Source organism: Oryctolagus cuniculus, chromosome 12 (genome assembly GCF_964237555.1).
Source record: "Oryctolagus cuniculus chromosome 12, mOryCun1.1, whole genome shotgun sequence".
NCBI classification, from domain to species: Eukaryota; Metazoa; Chordata; class Mammalia; order Lagomorpha; family Leporidae; genus Oryctolagus; species Oryctolagus cuniculus.
The window spans coordinates 519,686-547,585 of record NC_091443.1 but is presented as its reverse complement, the minus strand read 5'-3'; the positions used below and the strand labels follow the sequence as shown (position 1 = coordinate 547,585).

Sequence of the window (27,900 nt, the reverse complement as noted above, 5' to 3'; positions counted from 1 at the left end):
CCCAGCGTCCTGTGGCCACCTGGGCGAGCCCAGGCCGAATGACTAGGACCAGAAAGTGGGCCCCGGAGGCCTGACTCCTGGGCCTCTGCCACAGTTCCAGCTGCCGGAAGGGGGGCGGGGCCTCTCTGGAAAGAGCTCGCCCTTCTCCCTGGAAGCAGGGCTGAGATGGGATGAGCTGCAGGGGAGAGACCTCGGTGACAGAAGTGACGTCCACAACTTCCACACACCTACGGCTACCCAGTCTGGACTCACCCAGCAACACAGCAGGCGCGAGCTTGCCAAGCCTGCCTCACCCCTGCCTCGTCTCCACCCCAGCCCCACCCCAGCCTCACCGCTGCCTCACCTGTGCCTTACACCTACCCCACCCGCCCCAGCCTCACTCCTGCCTCGCCTCCACCCCTGCCTCACCTCCACCCCAGCCTCACTGCTGCCTCACCTGTGCCTCACACCCGCCCCAGCCTCACTCCTGCCTCGCCTCCACCCCTGCCTAGCCTCCACCCCAGCCTCACCCCTGTCCTGCCCTTGCCCACCCCAGCCTCACCCCTGTCCTGCCCTTGCCCACCCCAGCCTCACCCCTGTCCTGCCCTTGCCCACCCCAGCCTCACCCCTGTCCTGCCCTTGCCCATCCCAGCCTCACCCCTGCCTCTAGCCTCACACCAGCCTCAGCCCTGCCTCCTGCCTGCTGCACACAGGAGATTAAGTCAAGCGCAGGCCCAGGCAGAGGGCTCACATGCCTCAGTGTCCTCATCTGTGAAGGGGCAGAGGGAGGGGACCCCCGAGTTCTCTTTTCCAGGGACAACGTGTTTCTGTGCCTGTTACCTGGCAACCACTCTCTCGACCACAGCTCCTCCTGGTCTCGGGCAGAGAGGCTCTACCAGGGAGTTCCCTGCAGAACACACAAGACCCAGGCCCCTCCTTCTGTCTGCCCTGAAGAGCATTCCAGGGAAGGCAAGGGCAGGGCCCTGAGGGCAGCAGGACTGGGAAGGAGCGTGGTGGCTGTGACCGGCTCCTCGTGGGGGGCTGCAGGAGGGAAATGCCAGCAAACGGGAATGTGGGGTGCGCCTGGCCCTGGCTCTGCCAATGCCATCAACAGCAGCAATGCCGGCAGCCCCCCAGACCCCTGGCCAAAATCCCCGGCCAAAATCCCCGTCTGTGAAGCCTGGCAGCTCTGCCCCAAGCCTGGGAGAAACCACTCAGACCAACCCCAGGCTCCGGGACTCAGGGCTTCTGAAAGCCCCAGGCAACTCCCGCGTGGGCTCTGAGGGCGGCCCTGGAAGCCATGGGGCTGGAGGACCCTCAGGCGCATCCCCCTCACCCCTGGGCTCCAGCCAGTGGCCTTTTCCCCTCCCCACCCCAGGCTCCGGCACTCAAGGCTCTTGGTGGCAGCGCAGCCGCCACAAGCAGTGACACGGCTCAGCCCTCTGCAGCTCCTCAGGACACACACGCTGCCGTCCCATGACCCAGCCCCACCCTCGCAAAGTCACCGTGAGATCCACCTGCAGGAGCACGGCCACCCCCCAGAGCGTGCTGAAGACCCCTGCCCCTTGGCCAGCTCGGATGCCAGACGTCACACACACCGCTGCCTAGGTCACGGGCCTCGCGGGGCCTCCAGCCGAGGGCAGAGGTCAGCTGAGGGGGTGCTGCCCCTTCCCACGCATCTGAGGCTCACAACCTCAGGGCTGTACTCAGTCTCTAACTCATCATTTGGTTAAAAGCAAGAGGGTAACTTTGGTGAGGATGGCGGTGATGACTCCCTGGAGACAGTGTTCCTACAGGCGCGGCTGGTGCACGTGTCCCTCATTTCTCATTTAAGGGGGGGTCATTTGACACCCGCCCCCCACATCAGGGTGCTTGGGTCCGAGGCCTGGCTCCACGCACCAGTTCCAGCTCCCTGTTATGTGCAGGTGCCCACAGACTCACATACTCGGGCCCCTGCCACCCAGAGGGAGACTGGATTGAGCTTCCATCCCCCAGCCTGGTCACTGAGGGCTTCTGGGAAGTGAACCAGAGGATGGAGGCTCTCCCTCTGTCAGTCCCTCTCTCTGCCTCTCAAATGGATAAGCGGATACAGTGTTTAAAAGGCAGGGGAGAGGCTAGTCGTGGGCATGAGGGGGCGTCAGGGGTTAGGCGGACGTGCAAGGAGCTCTGGCGGAGCCTGCTGCTGGGCCCCACGGCTGTCAGGTGCTCCCACGTTCAAGAGGAACCGGAAATGCCGAGTTTTTATGTAAACTTTGCCGAGTTTAACACATGAGTAGCCGATTCTCTTAACTGGCACATTTTGCAGAAAACCCGCAACAGTCCATCACAGGTCCACCGCGGGCTGCCCGGGGCCCGGGGCCCGGGGCCGCAGCAACCCTGCCAGGAGCAACGCTGCACGGGAGGGGTCGGGTGCCTTCCTGCGGAATCACGTGCAGGGAGCCGAGTGGGGCTGGAACTCAGTCCAGATCTCCCCCTGGGACGTGTGACTCCCAGTGCTGCCCACGACACCTCGGCCCCCGTTCTCGGAGCTCCCCCGGAACCAGCAGGGAACAGCACACCGCAGAAGCCAGCACCACCCTCGTGCTCATAGAACCTTCCAGATGGACACCGCGCAGCGCCCTGAAGTCCACGGGAAACAGCATCTAGAAAGTTCACTCTGGTTCCTTCATAGCACCCATTTCCCAGGGGCTTTCTGAAGAACCCTCACCAGCGACACAGGAAGGTAAGTAAGTCTCCCCAAGGATCGCCAGGGGAAGTGGCCGCCAACTTCAAGCCCACAGAGGCGGCATCACCAACACGCTACCCAACCATCCAACTCTGACGGTGTTAGCACCGGAGCGACGGACCTGCTGGCACAGCAACACAGGGGCCACCTGGGACCTCACATCCCACAGCCGGCGTCTTGGAATCGAGGCTGTCTGCACTGCCCAGGGAGCTCCCCGCCAGTGTGCCTGGGAGGCAGCAGACGTGGGAGACCAGGATGGAGGCCCGGCTCCCACCATCGGCCTCGCCCAGCCATGGCCATGGTTGACATCTGACTCACCAACCTCTCCGTCGCCTTTCCGACAAACAAGAATGAGCAAAGCAGAGGGCCGAGCCCCTGCCCCGGGATTCTGCTGCCATGGGGTCGGAATCTGAGAATCTGCCGTTCCAGCAAGGCCCTGGGCAGACCCAGGGCTGGTGCTGGGGACCACAGACAGAACAGCCGTGTGTGGGGACAGTGGGGGCCACGCCCTGAGAACCCTGCCTCCTGAACTACCCCCCACAGCCACAACCGTCCTGATGACAAAGTCTCTGCCACCATTCTCCCTCGGACCAGGGTACAACCAGGGACAGGGGCTGAGAGATCGGAGCCTCAGCCGGGGCATGCGGGCAGGATGCCCGCCCAGCAGTCCCCACTGAGCCTTGCTCCACTTAACAGGGCAGGACGAGCTCCAGGTGTGGCTCGCTGGGGTCAGGGCAGTCACGGAGTCAAGATCTGTCCGTGAGGAGCCCAGACACTGACCGGGACACTCAGACCACAGTGGAGGCAGCTGCCAGCGACCATCAGGGTGGAACTCAGCCCCGCCCCCCGGGGTGGCGGGGAGCCCAGCCCGGTCCTGAGAGCTTCCAAGAGTAACAGAGAATCGCCCAGAGGAGAAGCAGTGGTTCCCGCGGAGCAGAGCAGGCTGCAGACTGCAGACAGGAAGGCCCCTCCTGCACAACCGCAGGTCCCCAGAGACAGAGAGACCGGTTTCTAAGGCAACCACCGCCCCGTCACACCATCCACCTCTGGCAGCCGCTCATCAAGTGGCTCAGACGAAATCCAAATGAAATGCCCGCACTTGCACTCAGGTTCAGAAACCAGGAACATGGTGACAAGAGCCACCGGGCAGGTCCTGTCCCCTCCTCCAGGCACCTGTCTGGCTTCTATGCCACTGAGCTCATGCCTGGCCCTTGGCTTCCGCCTGCCGGATGCAGAGCTGAGTTCCCCATCGCTCCCAGCAGCCCAGACGCAGAGCCCCGTGCTCCACGAGGAAGTTAAGTGACAGAGCAGCAGAGAGGATGGACCTGCCTCAGCCAGGCGGAACCTGGATGGGAACATTTGGGAAAATAAAAGTTGGGTCTGTCGTGAACACGTACGGATCTTCTTCCTTTATCGCATTCCCTGAATGGCGCTTATAGCTGTTTACCCAGCATTCTCAGCACAGCAGGTGCTCTGGGTACGCGAGATGATTTAAGAACACAGGACGATGTGCAGGTGACAAACGCCACCTTTTACATACGAGACGCCAGCATCTGTGGGCTCCTGATGTCAACCCCGCGGGCTCCCGTGTGTGTGCATGCCCCTGCTGGCGGGCACGTCGGCAGGGCAGTCCCGCCCATGCTTGTGCCACGCCAAGGAGGCCCACCCTCCACCACTGGCAGCAACAGCAGGATTCACAGCGGCTGCTTTTTCATCTTCTGGGTTTTCCCCACGACACTCGGAACCAATGTGGAACTCTTTGGAACCAGAGACAAATGTCAGGAGCTGTCTGCTTGCCTGTCCATTTGGTTGTCTTGAGAGAGGCAAACCAGACAGCCATCGACAACAGATGCCCGAGATCCCAGCGACATGCGGGATCTGGGGGTCCTCTCGGCCCAGCCAGGACGGCATGGAGACTGTGGGGACCCCACGTTGCAGCTGCACTGTGAGCCCCCTGAAATCTGTCCTGGACACACGGGCTGGGACCACAGGCAGGAGTGGACAGGGCTGCAGGGGCAGGAGGCAGCCACGGCCACCTGCCGGCAGGGCACGAACCTCTCACTCAACGTCTCTCTCCATCCTCTCCCTGGCAACATAAAATTGGCCTGGCATTGTGTTAGCTGAGGATGGCCTCCGCAGCCAGAAAGGGCGCCTTGCACCTCAGCTTCTTTCTCCACCATTAAAAATTACCCTGGCTCCCGACACAGAATACCCACAATCACTCGGCAGAACACCGGGTCATCCTTTCCCTCCTCACATCCTCTCCCCCTCCATCCCCCCCATCCTCTCCCCTCCATCCTCCCCCTCCATCCTCCCCCTCCATCCTCCCCCCTCCATCCTCTCCCTCCATCCTCCCCCCTCCACACTTCCCCCTCCACTCCCCATGCTCCCCCCTCCATCCTCCCCCTTCCATCCTCTCCCCTCCATCTTCTCCCCTCCATCCTCCCACCCTCCCCCCTCCATCTTCTCCCTCCATCCTCCCCCCTCCACCCCCCCATCCTCCGCCTCCATCCTCTACCTCCATCCTCTCCCTCCATCCTCCCCCCTCCCATCCTCCCCCTCCATCCTCTCCCTCCATCCTCCTACCCTCCCCCCTCCATTCTCTCCCCTCCATCCTCTACCTCCATCCCCCCCATCCTCCCCCCTCTATCCTCTCCCCTCCATCCTCCCCCCTCATCCTCTCCCCTCCCCTTCCATCCTCCCCCTCCATCCTCTCCCATCCTCCCCCTCCATCCTCCCCTTCCCATCCTCTCCCCCCATTCTCCCCCTCCATCCTCCCCCTCCATCCTCTCCCATCCTCTCCCCTCCATCCTCCCCCTCCCATCCTCTCCCCCCATTCTCCCCCTCCATCCTCCCCCTCCATCCTTCCCTTTCCCATCCTCTCCTCCTCCATCCTCCCCCCTCCCATCCTCCCCCTCCAACCTCCCCCTCCCATCCTCTCTCCCTTCCATCTCTGGCAGAGCACACAGAAAGAGATGCAAGGCAGGTGACACCAGGGGCGCCGAGGCCTCATGGCCTCTGCCGGCGGCTGCTCCTCACACAGGCACCCTCCCTGGCTCCTCACTGACTGCAGATGAACTCCAGCAGCACAGGCAGGCAGAGCCCAGTCCCGTGCAGGAGCCCTGCACACAGCACTCCTCGGGCCTGCGACCCAGAGATGCAGTGGACAAGAAGACGGACCAGGACGGCGCCAACACTGCACCCGCATGGGGGCTGCCTGAGCCGTCCCCCGCCGTCCAGCAGAAATGCTAGCTGGGACAGGAAGAGAACACCTCTGCCTTCCTTAACCCCAGCTAGTCAGAAGACAGAAAAAACCACAACACCTCTGTCACACCACAGGGATTCTCGCTGGCTGGTTCAGCTGCACAGTGCCTGTCCGGGGCTGTGTGTGAACAGAAAGGGACCACCCACACCTGGCCACCCCGGCTCACCATCCCAGCACCAGGGATCTTGCTGGGACGAACATCACAGCCCGGCCCAGGCCACAGGTGCCAAAGTCTTCCCCAAACACCACGAGTGAGTTAAAGCTCTACGGGGATATGTTAGAGCCCCACACATCCCCCAGCACATGTTTCGAATCAGTCTTGGGAATTACGCTGGACATAACTCAACCAATCAGTGAGCCCCAGAGTTCATTCCCACACTTCTCCATGCCGGGGTCCAGGGACAGAAGCTCCTACAGCGCCACCCCCACCCTGCCACAGGTCCAGCCACGCCACTGCCAGGAAGCTCAGTGCCCACCTCCAGCCGGACGTGCTGAGGTGGGAGGGAAGAGGGGCTGCCCACGGGGGCGCACAGGAGTGCCGGAAGGGCCTGCTTCTTTCCGGCCCATGGGCTCCTGGTCGCAGGTGCAGGGGAGGCCGCAAGGGAGGCCTGCAGACCCCACCTGCAGCCAGCAAGTGACCTGGGGCAAGTCCAAGGGTTCCTGCAGGCCCAGGAAGCTCCTGGTGAAGAAAGGAAGCCGGTCCTCAGGTCACAGGTGACTACGCGGGGTGGGGGGCCTCAGCCCAGAGCCAGCCCCTAGCTGAGACCACAGCCCACGTCACCACCATGCCTCTGTCTCCACATCCGTAAAGTGGGGAGAGGAAAGCTCACGCCTTGGCTGGCTGCTGAGGGACAAAGCAGTTTATGAGTTTAATGTGAGCTCCTCCCAGGGTCCAGTCCACAGATCAGCCCCGTGGGAACCCACTGCTGTGTTAGTGCACACGGAGTCCACGGCTCAGCCCCGTGGGGACCCACTGCTGTGTTAGCGCACACGGAGTCCACGGCTCAGCCCCGTGGGAACCCACTGCTGTGTTAGTGCACGCAGAGTCCACGGCTCAGCCCTGTGGGAACCCACTGCTGTGTTAGCATACATGGAGTCCACGGTTCAGCCCCGTGGGAACCCACTGCTGTGTTAGCGCACACGGAGTCCACAGCTCAGCCCCGTGGGAACCCACTGCTGTGTTAGTGCACACGGAGTCCACGGCTCAGCCCCGTGGGGACCTACTGCTGTGTTAGTGCACACGGAGTCCACGGCTCAGCCCCATGGCAACCCACTGGTTTGTTAGTGTACGCGGAGTCCACGGCTCAGCCCCGTGGGAACCCACTGCTGTGTTAGCGCACACGGAGTCCACGGCTCAGCCCCGTGGGAACCCACTGCTGTGTTAGCACACACGGAGTCCACGGCTCAGCCCCGTGGGGACCTACTGCTGTGTTAGTGCACACGCAGTCCACGGCTCAGCCCCGTGGGGACCCACTGCTGTGTTAGTGCCCATGCAGTCCACAGCCTTGCCTCTGTGGGCACTCGGGAAACCTGAGTTCATTTCCCGCCCTTCCTCCACCGTTTTCTGTTCTCGTCACCCTGCCGGGCCCACCTCTGCAGAAGCCCTTGTCCCACAGAGCTTGCCCAGCAAGAGGACAGGGCCCAGCTGAACCGCACGCAGCAGGCTTCTCCACACCATGATGAGAACACGACAATCGCCATTTACCCTGAAGAGACCCAAACTGACATGGGATCGGCACTCTGGTCTCCCCTCTGTCCCCGCTCACTCCCAGGGTCAGAGCAGCCCCTGGAGGCTGTCAGTTCTCCCAGCCACACCCCTTCCCTGCCAACACCGGGTCTGAGGTGCAGGGGGGCAGGCAGTGAGCTCCGTGCTCACTCCCCGGGAGACTCTTGGGAACCAAAAGCACTATAATCCCATTCCCCTTGTGAGTGTCTGGTTCCAGAATAAACATGGGAGGAGAGTCAGCCTGGTTGCAAAGCAAAACAAAGATGGACAAAGTGAGAGCAGCCCAAAAACGCAGAGCCGGGGTCTGAATGTGCCCCACCGGGAGCCTTGCCAGTTTCTCAGGGCCGGAGCTTCTCGTTCAAGCCCTTGGTCAGGGCTGTCCAGGACTCTCAGCCCGCAGGACCAGCACGACGCATGCACACGGGTAGACTCAGCCCCAAGAGCTCTGCTTAAAAATTTGAGGCTAATTTTGCTGCCAGCAAGGTGGGATGAGCAGACGGGCTCTGAGGTCCCGCCCAGAGGGAGGCGCACAGGTGCAGGCATGGAGGATGCCCTGTCGGGGCTCATCTTCCACCCAGGTCTGCAGAGAAAGGCATGGGTGGAGCCAGGAACTGAAGGAGCCAGGAGCCCGTGGAATTCCCGCCCCCTCCAGCTGAGCAAGGGCTGTGTCCCATCCCCGCCCCTGCTCGCCTCCATGGACGCGCATCACAGCCCAGACTCCAACAGCACCTTCGAGGTGGGTCGGGGTGGGGGGGTGCACAGACGCCCCTGGGGGGACGCACGGCTTAGAAGTGACAGGAAGCTATGAGTTCAACACGAGCGTCCCCCAACATGTCCATCGAGGGTGGCACTCACAGGCTGACAGGGTCGCTGTAACTCTCACCCCATCTGAGAACATGACCTGTGCTAAGCCATGTCTGCTCGCACAGGTGATCGAGATGTGCACCCGGGGGCACCCCGCCAGGCGGCAGCCAGGGAAGCCAAGCTCCGCAGCTACCTGGGCCAGGGGAGGCAGAGATGAGTGCCTGCTCACCCCCAATGAAGAACCAGGGCCCGGCAAAGGGGCACAGGACATGGACCTTAGCCTCTCAGCGGCCAGTCAGCCGGGCTCTGGGCATCTGGGCGTGGTCCTCCTTTACCTGGTGGAAGGCGCTGTGCACCCACAGAGCCAGGATGCCCGGCAGGAGCCAACAGGGCAGGACACTCACAGTGACAGGATGCCCCAGGCAGGAGCCACTAGGGCAGGACACCCACAGAGCCAGGAAGCCCCGGGCAGGAGCCACCAGGGCAGGACACCCACAGAGTCAAGATGCCCTGGTCAGGAGCCACCAAGACAGGACACTCACAGAGCCAGGAAGCACCGGGCAGGAGCCACCAAGGCAGGACACTGCACAGAGCCAGGAAGCCCCGGGCAGGAGCCACCAGGGCAAGACACCCACAGAGCCAGGAAGCCCCAGGCAGGAGCCACCAGTGCAGGACACCCACAGAGTCAAGATGCCCCGGGCAGGAGCCACGAGGGCAAGACACCCACAGAGCCAGGAAGCACCGGGCAGGAGCTACCAAGGCAGGACACCGCACAGAGCCAGGAAGCACCGGGCAGGAGCCACCAGGGCAGGACACCCACAGAGCCAGGAAGCACCGGGCAGGAGCCACCAGGGCAGGATACCGCACAGCTGCTCTGGAAGACAGAGCACTATTTCTCTTGACGCCAAATCCCATCTCACCACGAGGCCCGGCACGGCACCCTGGAGTTCACAGCACTGGAATGAGAACTGTGCCCACAGTCCTGCTTGGGGCGCTCCGTGCATCACTGACAGCGGCAAGGTGAGGAGGGAGCCCACTGCCTGTCCAGGTGAGCGGTGCCCCCCACCCCGCCCCACAACACTGCAGCCGGGACCCAGGGTGGGAGAGGGAGCGTGGCTGGAAGCAGGCTCACATAGCCACGAGCAGTCCTGAGACGGCCATCCTGGGGCAGGGCGGCCCCCAGCATCATCTGCCTGACACCCTCACACCAGACTCTGCCCCGGCTCGTGGATTCCCCTTTGGTGCACCACAATAAGCTGTATCCAGCTCCACCTCGGCAATGAACTCTTCGAGATGCAGCACACAGAGGTGACGCCAGGTGACAGAAAGTGCGGGCCAGATGATGTGGTCCCGGAGGGCCGGGGGTGCCCCAACACTGTCAGAAGCAGAAGGAGCCAGAGGGGTCCCCTGTGGGCCGTGGGGGGGGGGGGGGCTGACCCTGCCAACAGACTCGGGGCCCTAGAACTCAGCTCAGCCACCTGTGGTCCTTCATTGCAGCAGAAACCGACACAACGTCCGTCACACGGAGAAAGAGCTGTCCAGCCGTGCAGCCAGCACCTCGGGCACACATCAGTGAGCCGGAAGCCAGCCAGGGAGGCTGCAGGCTGCAGTTCTGGGACCTTCAAAGCCTGGGAGACAGCGAGGTTGGTGGCTGCAAGGGGCTGCGGGGGCACAGGCAGGGTGGGGCCGTCTGGGAGGTGGCACTGTGCCTCCCACGCCTCAGCGTCTTCTCTACCAAATGGGGCAGCAGTACCGCCTGGGACCCCACAGGACAAGACGCAGCGTGCAGCCCAGAAGCTGCTTCCTCCGCCCACGCCTCAGGACTTCCTGGGCCCCAGACGCCTGGCCCTTCCCTGGCCCCAGGCTGTGTTTTCTGAAGAAAGTGACGAGTTTATGCCACACAAAAGCCACCTGGCGAGAGCACAGAGCCAGGTCTGGGCTCAGGACACACCCACCTGAGAAGACCTGGGATTTGACCCCAAGTCCTCCAGGATGGCACGAGGTGCTGGCCTCATCCCCAGGGAGTGTGGAGGTGTGCGCTGGCGAGGTGGTGGCGGGGAGCTGGGAGCGGCTGGCTCTGGGGTGGCCCCGAGCGGCAGGGGTGCCCTCCGGGTTTGGGAGACCAGGCAGGGACCCTGGGTTTCCAGAGTCCTCAGTGAACACACACTGAGCTCCCTCAGGCCCAGCCAAGGCTGCAGGCCCGACGGGGAGGGCAGGAGGGGGCTGACCTGGTGCGAGCTGGCCCAGGGGAGAGACTGCGACGGCTGGGGCCTGGGAACTAAGGCCGAGGCTGACGGGATGCCGGCACAAGGGGACACAGTGCCTCCCCCACGACCTCTGCTTTCTCAACCAAGAGAACGGGGACTCACAGAGAACCCCGGCCTCACAGAGCCAGGAGCCCCTCCCCACATGCTGGCCTGCGGGAGGCCCAGCCCGGAGCTGGCCCAGGAGACTCAGTTTCCAAAGGCCCAGCACTGCCACAGTCACCACTGGCCTTCTCCAAGTGACCCACCTGGACTGTTCTGCCAAGGGGCGCCTGGATATTTCAGCATCACTGAGGCCCCAAATTACCGACTGGAAAGTCAGCCTGTTAGAGCCGTGTTCCGCAGCCACCCGTGGCTGACTTGGCAGGGCCAGACTGTGTGATGCCACAGGCCTTGTACGGCTTGTGGGCAGGACCCTGTGATGACCAGGACCTGGCCCACGGGCTGTGCTGCACAACAGGTCCTGAGTCCACACACACCTTCGCTCAGCTCCTTCCCCCGAGGGAAGGCCACATGCGTCCAGAATGATGACCGCGCCCAACAAGGCAGGGCACTTGTGCGGACACGGGGAGGGAACCCTGAACAGCCTGGTGGCCAGATGGAAGCCAGACAGGAAGTGAGGAGCAGGAGGGGCCAACAAACACGACCCCGGACCCCTGGCCAGGGCAGTGGATCCCAGCAGCCCCAGGTCCCTGCGGTTCTGTCCCACATCCCACGTCACCTGCTGTGAAATGGAACAAGAAGAGAAGCTGCTGAGGGGTCCCAGGGACCCCACTTCCCATCACCCCCAAAGGAGACATCGGCCTTGTCTGCAGCCCCGCAAATGCCCCCTGCAAATGCCCGCCAAGGCGCCCGCGGCTCGAGTCGGTCACGAGCATCACATCTCAGCCAGGGACAGGTCCTGGGCTGGCGAAGTCATGGTCATCACACCGCCTCTCCCTGTCGGGGTCACAGATGGGCTGGCACAGGGAGAGACGCCAAATCCAGCACCCGGGGCCTCGGCATCGGCCCCGCATGCGCTCGCTAAGACAAGAAGAGCTTCCAGCGACGCGGGGAGGGCCCTTCCCAACGTCAGGGGGCGCTGACAGAGCAGAGCCAGACCACGGCACCCACCTTCAAGTCTCTGCCACAACCTGCCTCCCTCCAGGCACCAGCCCCCTGCCGCCCCCGGTCACCCTGAGTCACCCCCGAGGCTCCGGGCGGGGGCTTTCCCAGGGTGCGACGGCTCCCAGGTGTGCACTGGGCTCTCACCACGGCTGCCCAGCTTCTAGGCACGCGTGCCCTGAAGGCCCCGAGGACACATTACCCCACATGTGAGACGCACCCACCCTCGGACCCTGTCCTGTACTGCGAGCCCAGAGCCCAGAGCCGCCCACCCCCACGGATCCAGCCTCTGCGAATTCACCCGTGGACCCAATGTATTTGTAACCCCAAAACCTACACTGCACCATTTCCAAGTCATCTGGGGGGAGGCTCAGAGCGAGGGCCCAGTGTGTGCAGCGCTGCCCTGCCTTCTTTGGTGTTTAAATGCGCCGGCTTCCTTTAATTGGCAGCGAAAGCCTGCTTCGTTCCTCTCCCACAGCTTGCTATTTTGGAAGTCTTATTTCGGCTCTCACTCTGCGAGCAAGCATGCCATTCGTGGTCACTGCAGACCAAGGTTTCACGTTCCTGTGCTTTCTGCTGATGGTTCTCCTGCTGGAGACGCCCCAGCTCGGTCTGCAGGTCTCCCGCACCCTAAGGGCTGTGATCCCAGACTTCACTGAGGCTGGAGCTCAGGGCGGAGGAACCTGCGGTACTGTGAGGCGGGGAGTCTTCACACAGACGCCTGTGTGCAGCAGGGAGACGTACTGATTGGCTGGGGTCCCAGCAAGGGGCTGCACTGATTGGCTGACCCTGCTGGGATCCCAGGCAACCAGGACTCGGCCCTGTATCTCCCCGGGAGCAAGGCTTGGGCTCACCATTCACCTCCACAACGACTGTAGAACGGAAAGACCTCCCGTTCAGCCGTGTGTCCCTGCCTGGTCAGACACCAAGGGCAGCCAGAACTCAGCAACACCAACCCTGGACGGATCCCGGTCTGGGGCTGGCCCAGGACAGCCTTCCCGGCCAGGCCAGGAAGGAGCTGGGTCACAGGCACTGCCAGCACATTGTCCCTGCTGCCACCTGGAGTCCAGCCCAGGGCCAGGACAAAGGCCAGGAAACCACTGACGCCCCCAGGAGGCGGCTGGGAAGGGAGTGATGACCTCATGCTGACCTGCGCCCAGCCCCTCCCACTGGGAAATCCCACCCCCACCTGCCACGAGAGACAAGCCGAGGGGAGCAGCACGGCTTCGTGAGCTACACCAGGTGTGGCTCAGCCCAGGTGCCGGGCAAGATCAGAACCCTGAGCAGTGACGAGAACGCTCAGGGAGGCCTGGGTGGCGTGGGCAGCCCCCAGGCCCCCAGAGCCTCGGCGTTCCTGTCTACACGGTGAGGCCTGAACCCAGTGCCCCCTTCCAGCTCACGGGACCCTGTCCTCCAGGGGCCTCAGCTCTCTTGGGCATTCACATCCTGGGGCAAGCACAAGGCAGGGGCAGGGGCAGAGGGAGGGGCAGAGGGAGTGAAAGGGGCAGGGTAGTGGGGGGCAGGGGAGGGATAGGGACAATGAGGGGGCAGGGGCAGAGGGAGTGAAATGGGCAGGGAGTAGGGGGTAGGGGAGGGGTAGGGACAATGTGAGGGGCAGAGGCAGTGGGAGGGGCAGCAGTGGGTGGGGCGGGGAGCGGCAGGGGCAGTAGGAGGGGCAGCAGTGGGTGGGGCAGGGGTAAGGACAGGGGCATGCACTGGTGCCCTTGGCCAACATGGAACCTGCAGACAAGCACGAGGGGCTCTGTTGGGTGGAGGCCCCTGGAGCTGGGAGGGGACCTAGCAGGAGCAGCAGAGACAGAAGCAAAGGGCGTGGAACCAAGCAGGGGTGGACGACGGGGACGAGCAGGTGCCCCGAGCCCTGTGGTCGGTGTGGGCCAGGTGTGGCTCCCTGGTGCCTGCACTGTGACCCCACGCTCAGCGCGAGCACAGTCAGGACCCTCAGGGGCAGCCAGGGCAACGTGTCCACTCAGAGGCCACATGTCAGCCGTTCCCTTCCCCTCTCACAGAGGCCGGGTGGGGGTTCTGGGCATTGGGCGCTGGACAGGTCAGCTCTACAGAGGGACTGGCCTCATTCACTTGTGCCCCTGCCTCAACAGGACCCGGGGAGCTGGGTGAAGAGGAGCCGAAGGCAGAACTGCAGCCGCCCCCGCCCCACGCAGGCCCTGCCCTGGGCTCTCCTTGCCCTGCTGGTCTCAGGTTCTGAGACAAGTGGGGGTTCTCATGGAGATGGGGCTGGCAGGTAGCAGTCACCCCGGCAGTTTCTGGAATCCCAGCTACATGGCCTGCGGCCACACCCCTCCCCCATGGGGCAGCACCATCCCAGGACTTACACGTGTCTGGCTTGTGGCAGCTGTGGCCCTGGCGGAAGTACTGAGGGTTCTCAATGACGGGGATGCGGGCCATGCCGATGACCACGGTGTCGGGCCCTGCGTCCAGCGCCGAGGGGGTGGTGAGGCCATGGTTGATGTGGTGCAGGGGGCTGGCCGAGTCCTCCTCGCCACTGATGACAGCCACGGGACCTGCACAGCCATGAGACACACAGGACCAAGTGAGGCCACCCTGCACTTCCCACCTCACTTTCTGCAAGAACCAGACCTGTTTAATGTCCCCAGATGGCGGAGTCCTGAACCCAGAGAACCACCCCTAAATTTCCTTTCTTGAAAATTACCCCAAGCATGCAAACAGCTACAAAATAAATAAAAACAATTACGACACAAGTTAGTCTCACGTCCTCCCAAATCCAGATTGGTTGAAAATAACGAACGTTGTAACAAGGCTCTGCTCCGGAAGCCACAGGACAGAAGCAACAAGGGCCTGGCAGGGCTTCGCCCCCTGCACTAGAAGACCCCCACAGGCTCTGCTCGGCACCCCCAGGGTCTGCCGGCGGCCATCAGATCCGCACCAGGGGGTGACGCTGCCTTGCTGGGCCCCAACGAAGGCCCCCGTGCACAGGGAGATCAGCTCCTCCATCAGCAAGCCACAGCCACCAGGATGTCACCACTGCCTGCCGGCCGCGCAGTCAGCAGCTCCACTCCGGAGCCATCCAGGGCCCCAGTGGCCTCCAAGAGCACCATGCGGGCACCACTAACCCCACAGAGGAAAGCCGGGGTGGCAGCCTGACGGGCGACGACTCTGCTCCGTGACGTGGTTCTGCCAGACCGAGTGAGTCACCTGTGACCTCTACAACCACCATCCCCAGACAAAGCGACTGCTGCAACCTGGCTTTGCGGCCCGAACGATACGTCCACCGCAGAAATCACTAGGTCTTCCTGACGTTTACGGAGAGAATACTCTCTTCCAACGCGAGGCAGAACTACCCAGGAGCTGTGCAGGCGACACCGCACCCGGTCAGCGCAGACAGGCTGAGCCCGCCCGTGACGAACGGCATCCACGACCGGGGACCACGGGGAGGGACCACGGCACTTGGTCAACTTTCTCAGAGGCTCCACGGCGACTGGCCAAGGAAAGGGAAGGCCATCCGCTTTCCGCCGTCCCCTCCTAACCTCAGGGACGGAAAGCTGAGGACACCCGGCATCGGCCTAAGGAGCCACAGTGCCCGGCAGCCCCGGTCCTGAAGTGACTGGACGGGCAGCGGGCTGCAGGGGGACGGCCGGCTGGGACAGGCACCCAGGCACCACCACATCCACAGGGCCCAGCAGATGTCCCAGGGCTGGGGCGGGGCGGGAGGCAGAGACCCCAGACCCTCCCTCATCGGGCTGACACCACCACCCCCTGGGAGACGAGAGAAGGCTGCTCGGGAGGCTTTCTCAGAGACTTCCAGATACCGACGTTTGGGTCTGCTGCTGATCACGCAAGTTCACAGCTGCCCTGCTGTCGTGGGGCCTGTGCCCAGCAGTGTCAGCTCTCACCACTGCTGCCACCAGGCAGTGTCACCAGGACCAGGCCCTGACCCTGCCGTCAGACCCACCTGACCCACCAGGACGGAGGCCCAGTGCTCCCAGTACCACCAGCCCACTGGGACCCACCCATTGGGGTGAGAACCAGCACCCCCAGGTCCCTGCCACGGCAGAAGGTGCAGGAGGCTGCAGGACAGCGAAAACTGGAACTGCAGCCAGAGCGGCCTCTGACGCCGCTCCTGAGTCCAGCTTCCTGCTCACGTACACCCGGGAGGCAGCAGGTGAGGGCTCAAATGCTCGAGCTCCTGACCCATGTGGCGGACTCAGCTGCAGTCCAGGCTCCTGGCTTTGACCTGGCCTGGCCTGGCTGTTATGGGCATTTGGGGAATTAACCGGGGAATGGGAGTTTGATTCTCTCTCTCTCTATCTTTCAAATAGATTATTGTTTTTTCTTTTACAGGTTGCCAGTAATAGTTTTTTTTTTATTTTTTTTAAAGATTTATTTATTTATTTGAAAGGCAGAGTTACAGAGAGGCAGAGGCAGAGAGACAGGTCTTCCATCTGCTGGTTTACTCCCCAAATGGCCACCAGAGCTGGGCCTATCCCAAGCCAGAAACCAGGAGCTTCCTCCAGGTCTCCCACGCAGGTACATGGGCCCAAGGACTTGGGCCATCTTCCACTGCTTTCCCAGGCCACAGCAGAGAGCTGGATGTGATACAGGCAGGCAGATAGCGTTAAATCGATTGGACTCATGAGCTGGAGGCGCCCTGTGTGATCTCATGACCCTACCTGACCCCACCTGGACACCCACCTGCAATCAGACTATGTAACCACTCCCCTTTGGAAGTGAATAAAAGGCCTGGAGCACCTGGGCCCTCTCTCGTTCTCCCCACACCTCTTGGCGTGGGCGCCTTTTGGTTGCCCCTGCTGCCTGCTCGCCCGCGCGGCCCACATGCCAGCTCCCTGGCAGCCACAGGTCTGGTCACTGGAAAAGCCTGGTGAACGTCCAAGCTCCTTCTCCTACAAAGCCCTCATTTTCCTGTGTTTTTCTCTCATTAGATAAATGTTAAACCACACCAAGTTGCCTGTTTCATCTATAAGCTGCCAATATTTAGAATTCTTATCTAACTATACAGCAAGAACTCTCAAAATAGTAATCTTAAAATAATTAATAAAATTTTGAGTAAAGGTCCCCAATATCATATGGGAAGTGGAACAGCCAGGACTCAAACCGGCACCCACATGGGATGCCAATAGTGTAGACGGCAGCTTCACCTGCTGTGCCACAGTGCCGGCCCCCAAGTAATTTAAAAAATAACTTTAAAAATTCATTAGGTTTCTAGCTCCTGGCTTGTGCCTGCTCAGCTCCAGCTGTTACAGGAATTTTAAGAATGAAGCAGAGGATGGCAGATCTCTCTCCGTCTCTGTTTCAGGTACAGTGAAATGAACAAAATGAAAGCACAGTTCAGGCCAGATTAAGCAATAGAAACACCTGGGCTTGGAGGCTATGAAATATCCCAGCCAGATGAAAAGGCAACGAGAATGACGACAGCCTCAGGGGCCTGTGGGACACACTGATGACGGAACATTCAGACACAGGGGCGTCCAGAGGGGAAGAGATACAGGAAGCCTGAATCCCCACCTAGGAAACGGTGTGGACCCCAGGTACCTGAGGCCCAGAGCCCAAACAGACACAACCAGGATGTGAGAATGCCACACCCACAGGAGCTCTGAGACAGGAGGAGAAGGGACTGCATTGAACAACAGCAGAGTTCTCATCAGAAACCTGCAGGCAGGCGGGAATGGAATGGCCTGTGCCAGTTCTAAAAGAGAGAACCAAGAGGCAAAGCGAATGGCCCCATAACGAAGCAGAAATGAAGACTTTCCAAGACAAGCAAAAGCTACAGAATCGTCACCACCAGACCTGCCTCACCAAAAAGGCTCCAGGGCGTGCGACAAAAGCTGATGAGAGATAACGTCACAGCGCCTAGAGGACCAGTCACAAGACAGGGAAACGGAAGAGAGCCCAACCCACTCACCCAGGTGAAACAGTGGACTCACCACCAACAGAGAAACATCTGCAACAGGACGGAGCCTTCACCTGCCAACAGCAACCTGGGCTGACAATGGGCTAAATCCACCAATTCAAAGACAGACCAGGGGCTGGCGCTATGACGTACCGGGTGAAGCCACCACCTGCAGTGCCGGCATCCCAAATGGGCACCAGTTCAAGTCCCGGCTGCTCCACTTCTGATCCAGCTCTCTGCTATGACCTGGGAAAGCAGCAGAAGATGGCCCAAGTCCTTGGACCCCTGCACCACGTGGGAGACCAGGAAGAAGCTCCTGGCTCCCAGCTCCTGGCTTCCACTAGGCACAGCTCTGGCCACTGTGGCCAATTGGGCAGTGAGCCAGCAGGTGTAGGATCTCTCTCTCTTTCTCTCTCTCTCTGCCTCTCCTTCTCTCTGTGTTTAACTCTTTCAAATAAATAAATAAATTTAAAAAGGAAAAACACAGACTCGATGAACAGAATTTAAAAAAAAGACCCAGTACTGGGATGCATACAGAAACAGCTCCCCGATGAGGACGGGCTGAGAGAAAGGATGCAAAGGGAGGCTGTCCTCCCTGACGAATGGGCGTCATGACAAAACCCACAGCACAGAGGGTCGCTGCAGAATAGGGGCTGATCTGACAGGAAGATGCAACGGTTCCAAGTGTGCACAATACCTAGGGCCAGAGCACCCGATTTTATACAAGCATTGGATCCCCAGGCAGAGACAGGCTCCCACCCAACAACGCCCCATATTCATCAGAGACACAGCGGAGTTAAACTGGGCTGCAGGACACACATTTCCCGCCTTGGTACCTGGAACATTCTTAGGAGAGGCCACATATTGCACCACCACACACTCACAACACATTCGAAAACATCAAAGTTATAACATGTACCTTTCCGACCACAACAAAATAACATCAGACATCCACAAAAGCAAAGAAGAAATTTTAGGAATTAGACAAAATTATGGAAATTGAACAACATGCTATGAATAAAAAATTTAAAAATTTGTTAAATAAAAATGGGGCTGGCACTGAGGCCCAGGGGGTAAATCCGCCGCCTGCAGTGCCATCATCCCTATGGGTGCCACTCAAGTCCTGGCTGCTCCTCTTCCAGTCCAGCTCTCTGCTATAGCCTGGGAAAGCAGTGGAGGATGGCCCAAGTCCTTGGGCTCCTGCATCCATGTGGGAGACCTGGAGGAAGCTCCTGGCTCCTGGCTTCAGATCAGCTCAGCTCTGGCCTTTGTGGCCATCTTGGGAGTGGACCGTCAGATGGAAAACCTCTCCTCCCGCCACACTCTCTGCCTCTGTAACTCTGACTTCCAAATAAATAATCTTTAATAAAAATGGAAACCCAGCACACCAAAACCTGTGGGTTCCAGCAAAAGCAGCACTCAACTCTATAGTAACAAACGCTTACATAACAAATAGCTTTCAAACACATAACCTAATGATGCACCCAGGGATGTAGAAAAGCAGGAATAAATTAAACCTAAAAGCAGCAAAAGGAAAGAATTTGCAAAGATTAGAGCAGAAACAAAAAATACAAAAGATCAATGAAATGAGGTTTGTTTTCTGAAAATTTAAATGAAATCAGTCAACCTTTAGCTTGATTACTCAAGGAAAAAAAAGATAAATAAAATGAGAAAAGGAGAAATTAAACTGATACGACAGAAACATAAGGAAGCACTGGGGACTATTCAGAACAACTAGACAGCGGCAGATCAGGTCAATGTCTGGGCACAGAGGCCCCACCAGACTCAAGCACACAGACAGGAAACCTGAACAGAGCAGCAGGAGCAGGAACCCTAAGTCTCCCAACAAGGAAGGGCCCAGGGCCCGATGCCGCACCGCTGAATTCTACCAGAACTGACACCAACTGTTCTCAGACTATCCAAAACTGGAAGGGAGGGAATTCCTCCTACTCGTGCACTAAGGGTAGCCTTATCCAAACCACACACAGACACGACAATGACAACAACAAAACCATAGACCAATATCCCTGATGAACACAGATGCAAAAATGCTCAACAAAATACTAGCAAATGCAGTCCAACAGCACATCAACAGGTCATTCACCATGGTTAGGCAGGATTTATCCCAGGGATGCGACAATGCCCAGTATGTGCGAATCAGTACACAGGATAGCTTACGTCAACAAATGAAGCAAAAGTCACATAACTGCCCAACAGATGCAGAAAACTCAACATCTACCCAGAATCAAGACTCCAAATACATCAGGCATAAAGGGGTTCCCTCAGCACAACCAGGGCGTGTACGCCAGGCTGAAGTTTCCTCCAAGTTCTGGAATCACAAGGAACGTCCGCTCTCATCGCTCTCATTCAAATGAAGCACTTGAAGTCTTAGCCAGGGAAGTTTGAAAAAAGAAAAAAAAAACCATTCAAATAGGAAAGGAGGAAGTCAAATTGTCATTTTTTTCAGATAGAGATATTTTCTATATAGATAGAAAAACCTAAAGACTCCACCAAAAACTATCATAACTTAAGATTCAGTAAAATTACAGGATACAAAATTAACACACAAAAATCAGTATTTTTACATACCACTAATAAACTTACAGAGACAGAAATTATAAATGCAGTCTGTCTTACAGTGACTACCAAAAAGTGCCTAGTAATACAATTAAACACAGATGTGAAAGCAGCCTATGTTGAGAATTAGTTGAAGATGACACATACATTAGAGGAAAGCTGTCTCCTGTCCATGGATTAGAAGATATAACACTGCTAAAATGTCCATTCCACCCAAAGCAATTTACAGATTCAAAATCTTCATTAAAACATGAATGGCATTCTTCCTAGAGTTAGAGAAAACCGCCCTAAAATTCATATGAAAGCACTAAGTATCCGAATTGCCAAGCAATCTTTTCAAAATATTATTTATTTACTTACTTATTTGAGAGGCAGAGAAGGAGGTGAAACAGAGGGAGAGGGGGAAGAGAGAGGGGGAGGGGGGAGGGGGGAGGGGGGAGGGAGGGAGGGGGAGGGAGGGAGGGAGGGAGGAGGCACAGGAGAGAGGGAAGGAAGGAGGGAGGGAGGAGGCACAGGAGAGAGGGGAGGAGCTGCAGAAATAAACAGATATTCTTCTGTCATCTGGTTCCCTCCTCAAATGTCCCCAGCATCTGGGTCTGGGCTGGGCTGACCCAGGAGCCAGGTTCTCCCGTGTGCAAGGCAGGGACCCACATACTTTAGCCATCTTCCACTGCTTTCCCAGATGTATTATCAGGGAACTGGATTAGAAGCAGAGCAGCCAGAACTCAAACAAGCTCTCCGATGTGGAATGCCAGGAGTAGAAGTGGCCCTGTAACCCACACAGGTGTCACAACCCAACCCCAACCTAAGCAGTCTTGAACAAAAAAAAGAAACTGGAAGCATAAAAATACCAGATTTCAAGACGCTCCCCAGGGTTAGTACCACCACCGAAACAGCACAGGGCTGCTGGAATGACAGAAACAGTATAAAAAACAGACACACAGACCAACGGAACAGAACAGAACAGAACAGAGAGCCCAAAGATAAACCATAGCTCTGTGCCAACTAGGTCTCTACAAAAGGTACAAACAAAATTGGAGAAAGAACAAGGTTGTGAATAAATTGTGCTGGGAAAACAGGATTCTGTATGCAGAATATTGAAGTTGAACCCCTACCACTCACCCTATACAAAAGTCAACTCAAATGGATCAGAGCCCTGAAGGACCACTTGACAGTATGAAACTACTGCAGGAAAACAGAGCCAGCCCTTGGAGACACCAGCACAGGCCCTGGCTTCGTCAATAAGAGCCCAGAAGCAGAACTGGACAAGGGGATTCCACCAAAGAAGTTGTGCACCGCAAGACAACGACCAACAGGGTGAAGACACAGTGACAAATGGGAGAAGACATTTCAAACCACTCACATAAACAGGATTAACGTCAGAACAAGGGACTCAAAAACCCAGCAACCAAAAAAAAAAAAAATCCAGGTTCCCACTCCAGCTTTCTGGGAGCCGGGAGGTGACGGCCCAGTTAGGGCCCTGCCGCCCACCCGCATGGGAGACCTGAATGGAGTTCTGAGCTCCCGGCTTCATCACGGCCCAGATCCAGCTGTCGCAGACATTTGCAGACCAAAATGGGAGATGAGAGACCGGTCAGCCTTTTAAATACATTTCTGAAAAGGGAAAAACACGGGGCAGATGATCTGGGTACCACTTCTCAAAAGAAAAATTCCAGTGTCTAAGAAACACATGAAATGTTGCTCAATGTCATTACCCACCCGGGAAACAGCATCCCACCCAGAGAGAACGGCTGTCACTAAGACAGCGAAAGACAGCAAATGCCACCGGAGGTGCAGCCACGTGGAGAAGAGTGAGCCCCGCCGAGGGTAGGATCCAGGTGTTGCTACCCAAAGGCTGGCTCATCTCTGCCTAAGCACGGAGTGGGCATTCAGTGCAGGAGTCAGGACGGCCACGCCCCACATCAGAGGGTCTGAGTCTGGGCTCTGGCTTCTGGCTCCAGCTTCCTGTGAATGCAGACCCTGGGAGGCAGCAGGGGCGGCTCAGCTCGGGTTCCTGCCACCAACACGAGACCCTGCACAGAGCTCCCGGCTCACAGCTTCAGCCCTGGCCCTGGCCGATCTGGTCATTTCAGGAAATCAGGGAATGAACAATGAGTGGAGATGTTTTCTCCCTGTCTCCCTGAGAGAGCAGGCAGCAAGCTGTGTTTCCCCCTTGTGGGAATCCATCTGCAGGAAATGCAGTCGGCCTCTGCGGGATGAAGCCTGCCCCCCATGCCCGCTGTAGCACTGTTCAGAACGCCTGTGACACAGAACCAAGCTCGGTGTCTACCAAAGATAACGGAGAAAGCATACGTGGCAAAGACACAGAGAGTACTGCTCAGCCATAAAATGAAATCCTGCACTTGCAGCAAATTGGATGGAACTGGGGGATAGCATGTTAAATGAAATAAGAAATACAAGTATCACAGGTCCTCCCTCCTGTGTGGAAGCTGAGGAGTGGATCTAGATGAGAACGGTGGTTACAGAGGGTGGGAGGTGGGGAGAGGGGCAGGGTGGACAGCAGGCAGCGAATCATGACCAAGCACGAGGGACACCCTGGTGCTCACCAGCGCCACCAGCTCCACAGTCAGCAGACAGACAGGAGGAGGTCAGGGACCACAAAGGCACGAGACAAGGGGGGTGGGGGGGACACTCGTTACTCCGACTTCATCCGCACACACGCAGCCACTGCGGTCACTGCTCCTACACACGCGCACTACCGCTCAGTGTTAGCAAAATGAATCTCACGTCCGAGGAGGCGTAACGGGAGCTGACCCAACCTGGTCACTCATACTGCATGCAGGTGCATCCAGCCGTCCACCCCGCCACGTGAGTATGCACGACTGAAATGAAGAGCTAGAGGACTGTGGGCAGTGCGCTGACAGACGCAGGACAGCCAACACGGGACGCCACCCCTCCCTCCCACCCTCAGCACCACAGGACACGAGCCAGCACCGTGACAGGAAGAGGACAGACGTTTGGAAAAGACGAAATGTCTCTGCATCTGTTCCCGTAAGTCCATGGACAGTGAGTGGTCAGCAAAACTTGGTGAGCCCTTGAGATCTAAGCCACGCCCACCAGGGCAAGAGCCACAGGAGGAAGGGTGCTGCCACGGGAAGCAACAGAGCCGCCAGGAAGACGTCACAGAGAGGAAGGAGGAGGCCGGACCCGGGGCCTCAGAGCCCTGCTGACCCCGGCACAGGTGCGAGAAGGAAGCAAGAAAATGGGAAGTCCAGGAGACGCAGGGAGGGCGTTTCCTGGGCGTTTCTTGTCCCTGCCACCCCAAGGGGCACCTGGACTGAGTTCTCTGCCTGGCCTGGCTCTGGCTGCTGAGGGCATTGGGAAGTAAACCGTGGATGGAGAGCTCAGTCTCTCTCTCCCCTCCTTTCAGTCACTCCATGTTGGTCCTTTCAATAATAAATAACTAAATACCAGCCCCTCTGTTTCTCCTCCTCTGACTTAGAAACATGCGCATCTCTCAGAAACACATCCCCAAGAAGAGCCAGGCGTGGCCTGGCCAGGCCAACAAGCCCAGGGCTTCTCCAGGTCCCGAAGAGCAGCTCAGGGCCCCGGGACACGGGGACCCCTGAGGTTTGTACGGAGGGAAGGGTGTGGAAAACCAGCACGCAGCATCCCCTGCTGGACGCGGCCGCCTTGCTGAGCAGTGGTCTTCATGGATCTCGCTGGATCGCAGGGGCAAACCGACCTCACACACGTGGAGACAGCTCTGCTCTCCGGAAGCCACGGGGCCAGAAGCGCCACAGCCCGTGCTTGAAGGCGCCTGTCAGCCTCCAAGTTCTTCCTCTCCCCACCATACAACCCGTGTCCTCGGCAGTGGGCAGGCGCCAGGACTCCTTCACACACACGGACAGCCTGCTGGGAGCACAGGCGCCTGCGACACCAGCGGCAGGGCGGCCCCCATGCTGGGAGAGGTGCACCGCCTGGGGGCTTCTCGGCAGGACCAGCCCATCGGAGACAACTTCAAGGCGTTCCAGCATCCACGGCCAAAGACGTGCAATCCCAGGGACAGAAGCCACACATTCTAGACTCCTTCCCTCAGCTTCGGGAGGGTGGAGGTGGGGGCAATCCCCCCCCCACTGTCAGAAGATAACTTGAGCCCACAGCTGCTGCCAACCGTGGAGGACGGCCACTCCCGGTACCTGCCGCCACCCCCTTGGGAAGCAAAATGAGGGGTGCGGTGGCCGCTGCACAGGGAGACCCACAGTACCATGTGCATGGTCGCTGTCCCCTGGCAGGTGTAGGCCTGAGGCAGGCCCCAGCCCACACCAGGTGCACAGGGCTGGGAGTGTGCCTGCTGACCACAGTGCTCGGTGCCGTCACCCTATCTCTACAGTGGACAAGGCCACTTGATCTGATTCAGAGTTCACACCGCACGCCCAGCATCCTCCACAAATCCCGCCAAGCCTCAGGGAGAAGACAAGCCCTGTGCTCCCCTCCGCACTCATCTTAAGGTGCTCCCACACCCTCGGCCCCGGGCGCAGCCCACACCCACAGATGGAGCCAGGGAGGAAGGAACCAAACCCGGGCGGGTGCGGCTTTGCTTTGCCAGGTCGAGGCCAACCAGCTGAGCTCCAGGTTCAGAAAACGAGTTTCTGAAAACCTGAAGCCAACGCTGAAAAGCCCCTGATGGCGAGAGCTTCGTAGCCACCCGAGCAGGAGCAGGCACCACGTGGCCTCCGTGAAGCAGCAGCAGCACAAGGGCCCAGCGCGCTCGGAGGAGCCCCTCTGAGAGGCTCAGGAAAGGGCCTGGTCCCCAGAGGCTACAAACAAATCAACTTCTCAATTTTTATTGGCAGGTGGAGGGCAGAGGCCAAGTGAGCATGGGCTGTGGCCAAAAGCACACCTGGGACAGTCACCACCTCCCATGCAGGGACAGCTCCCCCGGGCCCCACCCTGGCCTCCTGCGGCTTCCAGGGGATGCTGCCCTGGTGACCTCCAGGGCACGATAAGGTCCTGCAGGCTGCCCAACAGGACACAGAGTCCTCACTCCCCTACCCTCTGCCTGAACTGCTTCCAAGAGAGCCGTTTCTTCCTCTGACTCAAGCTCCCCGCCAGCCTCTCCCAGGAACAAAGCTGCTGTGCACGCCTGGTACCACACGTGGCCCAGAGACACTGGTGGTGACTGAAAACCATGCTGTTCATCCGCCAGCCGAGGACACTGGGGGGCAGGTGGACGCCAGGTGGATTCTGAGCCCCTGGCCCTCCTCAGCTGCATCCTCTTCAGAAACACCCCTGGATAGAGCCCATCACCTGTCTGCAGGTGCAGATACAGCCACTGAAGCTTCCATAACACGCACAGTGACACCAGGCTGCACAGTCACACCAGGCTGTACAGTCACACCAGGCTACACAGTGACACCAGGCTACACAGTGACACCAGGCTGCACAGTCACACCAGGCTACACAGTGACACCAGGCTGCACAGACATACCAGGCTGCACAGTCACACCAGGCTACACAGAGACACCAGGCTGCACGGTGACACCAGGCTACACAGTCACACCAGGCTGCACAGTGACACCAGGCTGCACAGTGACACCAGGCTACACAGAGACACCAGGCTGCACAGTTACACCAGGCTGCACAGTGACACCAGGCTGCACAGTCACACCAGGCTGCACAGTGACACCAGGCTGCACAGAGACACCAGGCTGAACAGTCACACCAGGCTGCACAGTGACACCAGGCTGCACAGACATACCAGGCTGCACAGAGACACCAGGATGCACAGTCACACCAGGCTACACAGAGACACCAGGCTACACAGTGACACCAGGCTGCACAGAGACACCAGGCTGCACAGAGACACCAGGCTGCACAGTGACACCAGGCTGCACAGAGACACCAGGCTACACAGAGACACCAGGCTGCACAGTGACACCAGGATGCACAGTGACACCAGGCTGCACAGAGACACCAGGCTGCACAGAGCCACCAGGCTGCACAGTCACACCAGGCTGCACAGTGACACCAGGCAGCACAGAGACACCAGGCTGCACAGTCACACCAGGCTACAGAGACACCAGGCTGAACAGTCACACCAGGCTGCACAGTGACACCAGGCTGCACAGAGACACCAGGCTGCACAGTCACACCAGGCTGCACAGAGACACCAGGCTGCACAGAGACACCAGGCTGCACAGAGACACCAGGATGCACAGTGACACCAGGCTGCACAGAGACACCAGGCTACACAGAGACACCAGGCTGCACAGTGACACTAGGCAGCACAGAGACACCAGGCTGCACAGTCACACCAGGCTGCACAGTGACACCAGGCTGCACAGTGACACCAGGATGCACAGAGACACCAGGCTACAGAGACACCAGGCTGAACAGTCACACCAGGCTACAGAGACACCAGGCAGCACAGTCACACCAGGCTGCACAGTGACACCAGGCAGCACAGAGACACCAGGCTGCACAGAGACACCAGGATGCACAGTGACACCAGGTTGCACAGTGACACCAGGCTGCACAGTCACACCAGGCCGAACAGCCACACCAGGCTACAGAGACACCAGGCTGCACAGTCACACCAGGCTGCACAGTCACACCGGGCTGCACAGTGACACCAGGCTACACAGAGACACCAGGCAGCACAGTCACACCAGGATGCACAGTCACACCAGGCCGAACAGCCACACCAGGCTGCACAGTGACACCAGGCTACACAGAGGCACCAGGCTGCACAGTCACACCAGGCTGCACAGAGACACCAGGCTGCACAGTCACACCAGGATGCACAGTCACACCAGGATGCACAGTCACACCAGGCTGCACAGTCACACCAGGCCGAACAGAGACACCAGGCTGCACAGTCACACCAGGATGCACAGTCACACCAGGCCAAACAGAGACACCAGGCTGCACAGTCACACCAGGCTGCACAGAGACACCAGGCTGCACAGTCACACCAGGATGCACAGTCACACCAGGCCAAACAGAGACACCAGGCTGCACAGTCACACCAGGCTACACAGAGGCACCAGGCTGCACAGTCACACCAGGCTGCACAGAGACACCAGGCTGCAGAGTCACACCAGGATGCACAGTGACACCAGGCCAAACAGTGACACCAGGCTGCACAGTCACACCAGGCTGCACAGAGACACCAGGCTGCACAGAGACACCAGGATGCACAGTCACACCAGGCCAAACAGAGACACCAGGCTGCACAGTCACACCAGGCCGAACAGCCACACCAGGCTGCACAGTCACACCAGGCTACACAGTCACACCAGGCTGCACAGTCACACCAGGCTACACAGAGACACCAGGCTGCACAGTGACACCAGGATGCATAGAGACACCAGGATGCACCAGGCTATCCCAGCACTGCATTCCTGATGAGGATCAGCCAGTCTCCTTTCCACTCTGATCACTGTGCCGTAGAGATTCATTTCTAAGGGAGCCATATTCCTTCAGGAGCAAAGCACATGCCATCTCTAGGGAGCCTGGGACCCAGAATCCCGGGCACAGGGTTGTAGCTGTGACAAGTAGTTCACAGGCACAAGGACAGCTGGCGGC

General features: G+C 59.1%; 1 protein-coding gene across 7 annotated transcripts in view; it reads right to left on the bottom strand.

The window, feature by feature from the left end:
* The window catches only part of NTRK3 (neurotrophic receptor tyrosine kinase 3), a 265,470-nt gene that overhangs the window by 83,846 nt on the left and 153,724 nt on the right, over positions 1-27,900 (bottom strand). For all 7 annotated transcript variants that reach the window (XM_070053298.1, XM_070053297.1, XM_070053296.1 and 4 more), the window contains exon 13: positions 14,219-14,407. In XM_070053298.1, the coding sequence (XP_069909399.1) occupies positions 14,219-14,407 (189 nt within the window). The remainder of the gene's footprint in view (positions 1-14,218; positions 14,408-27,900) is intronic.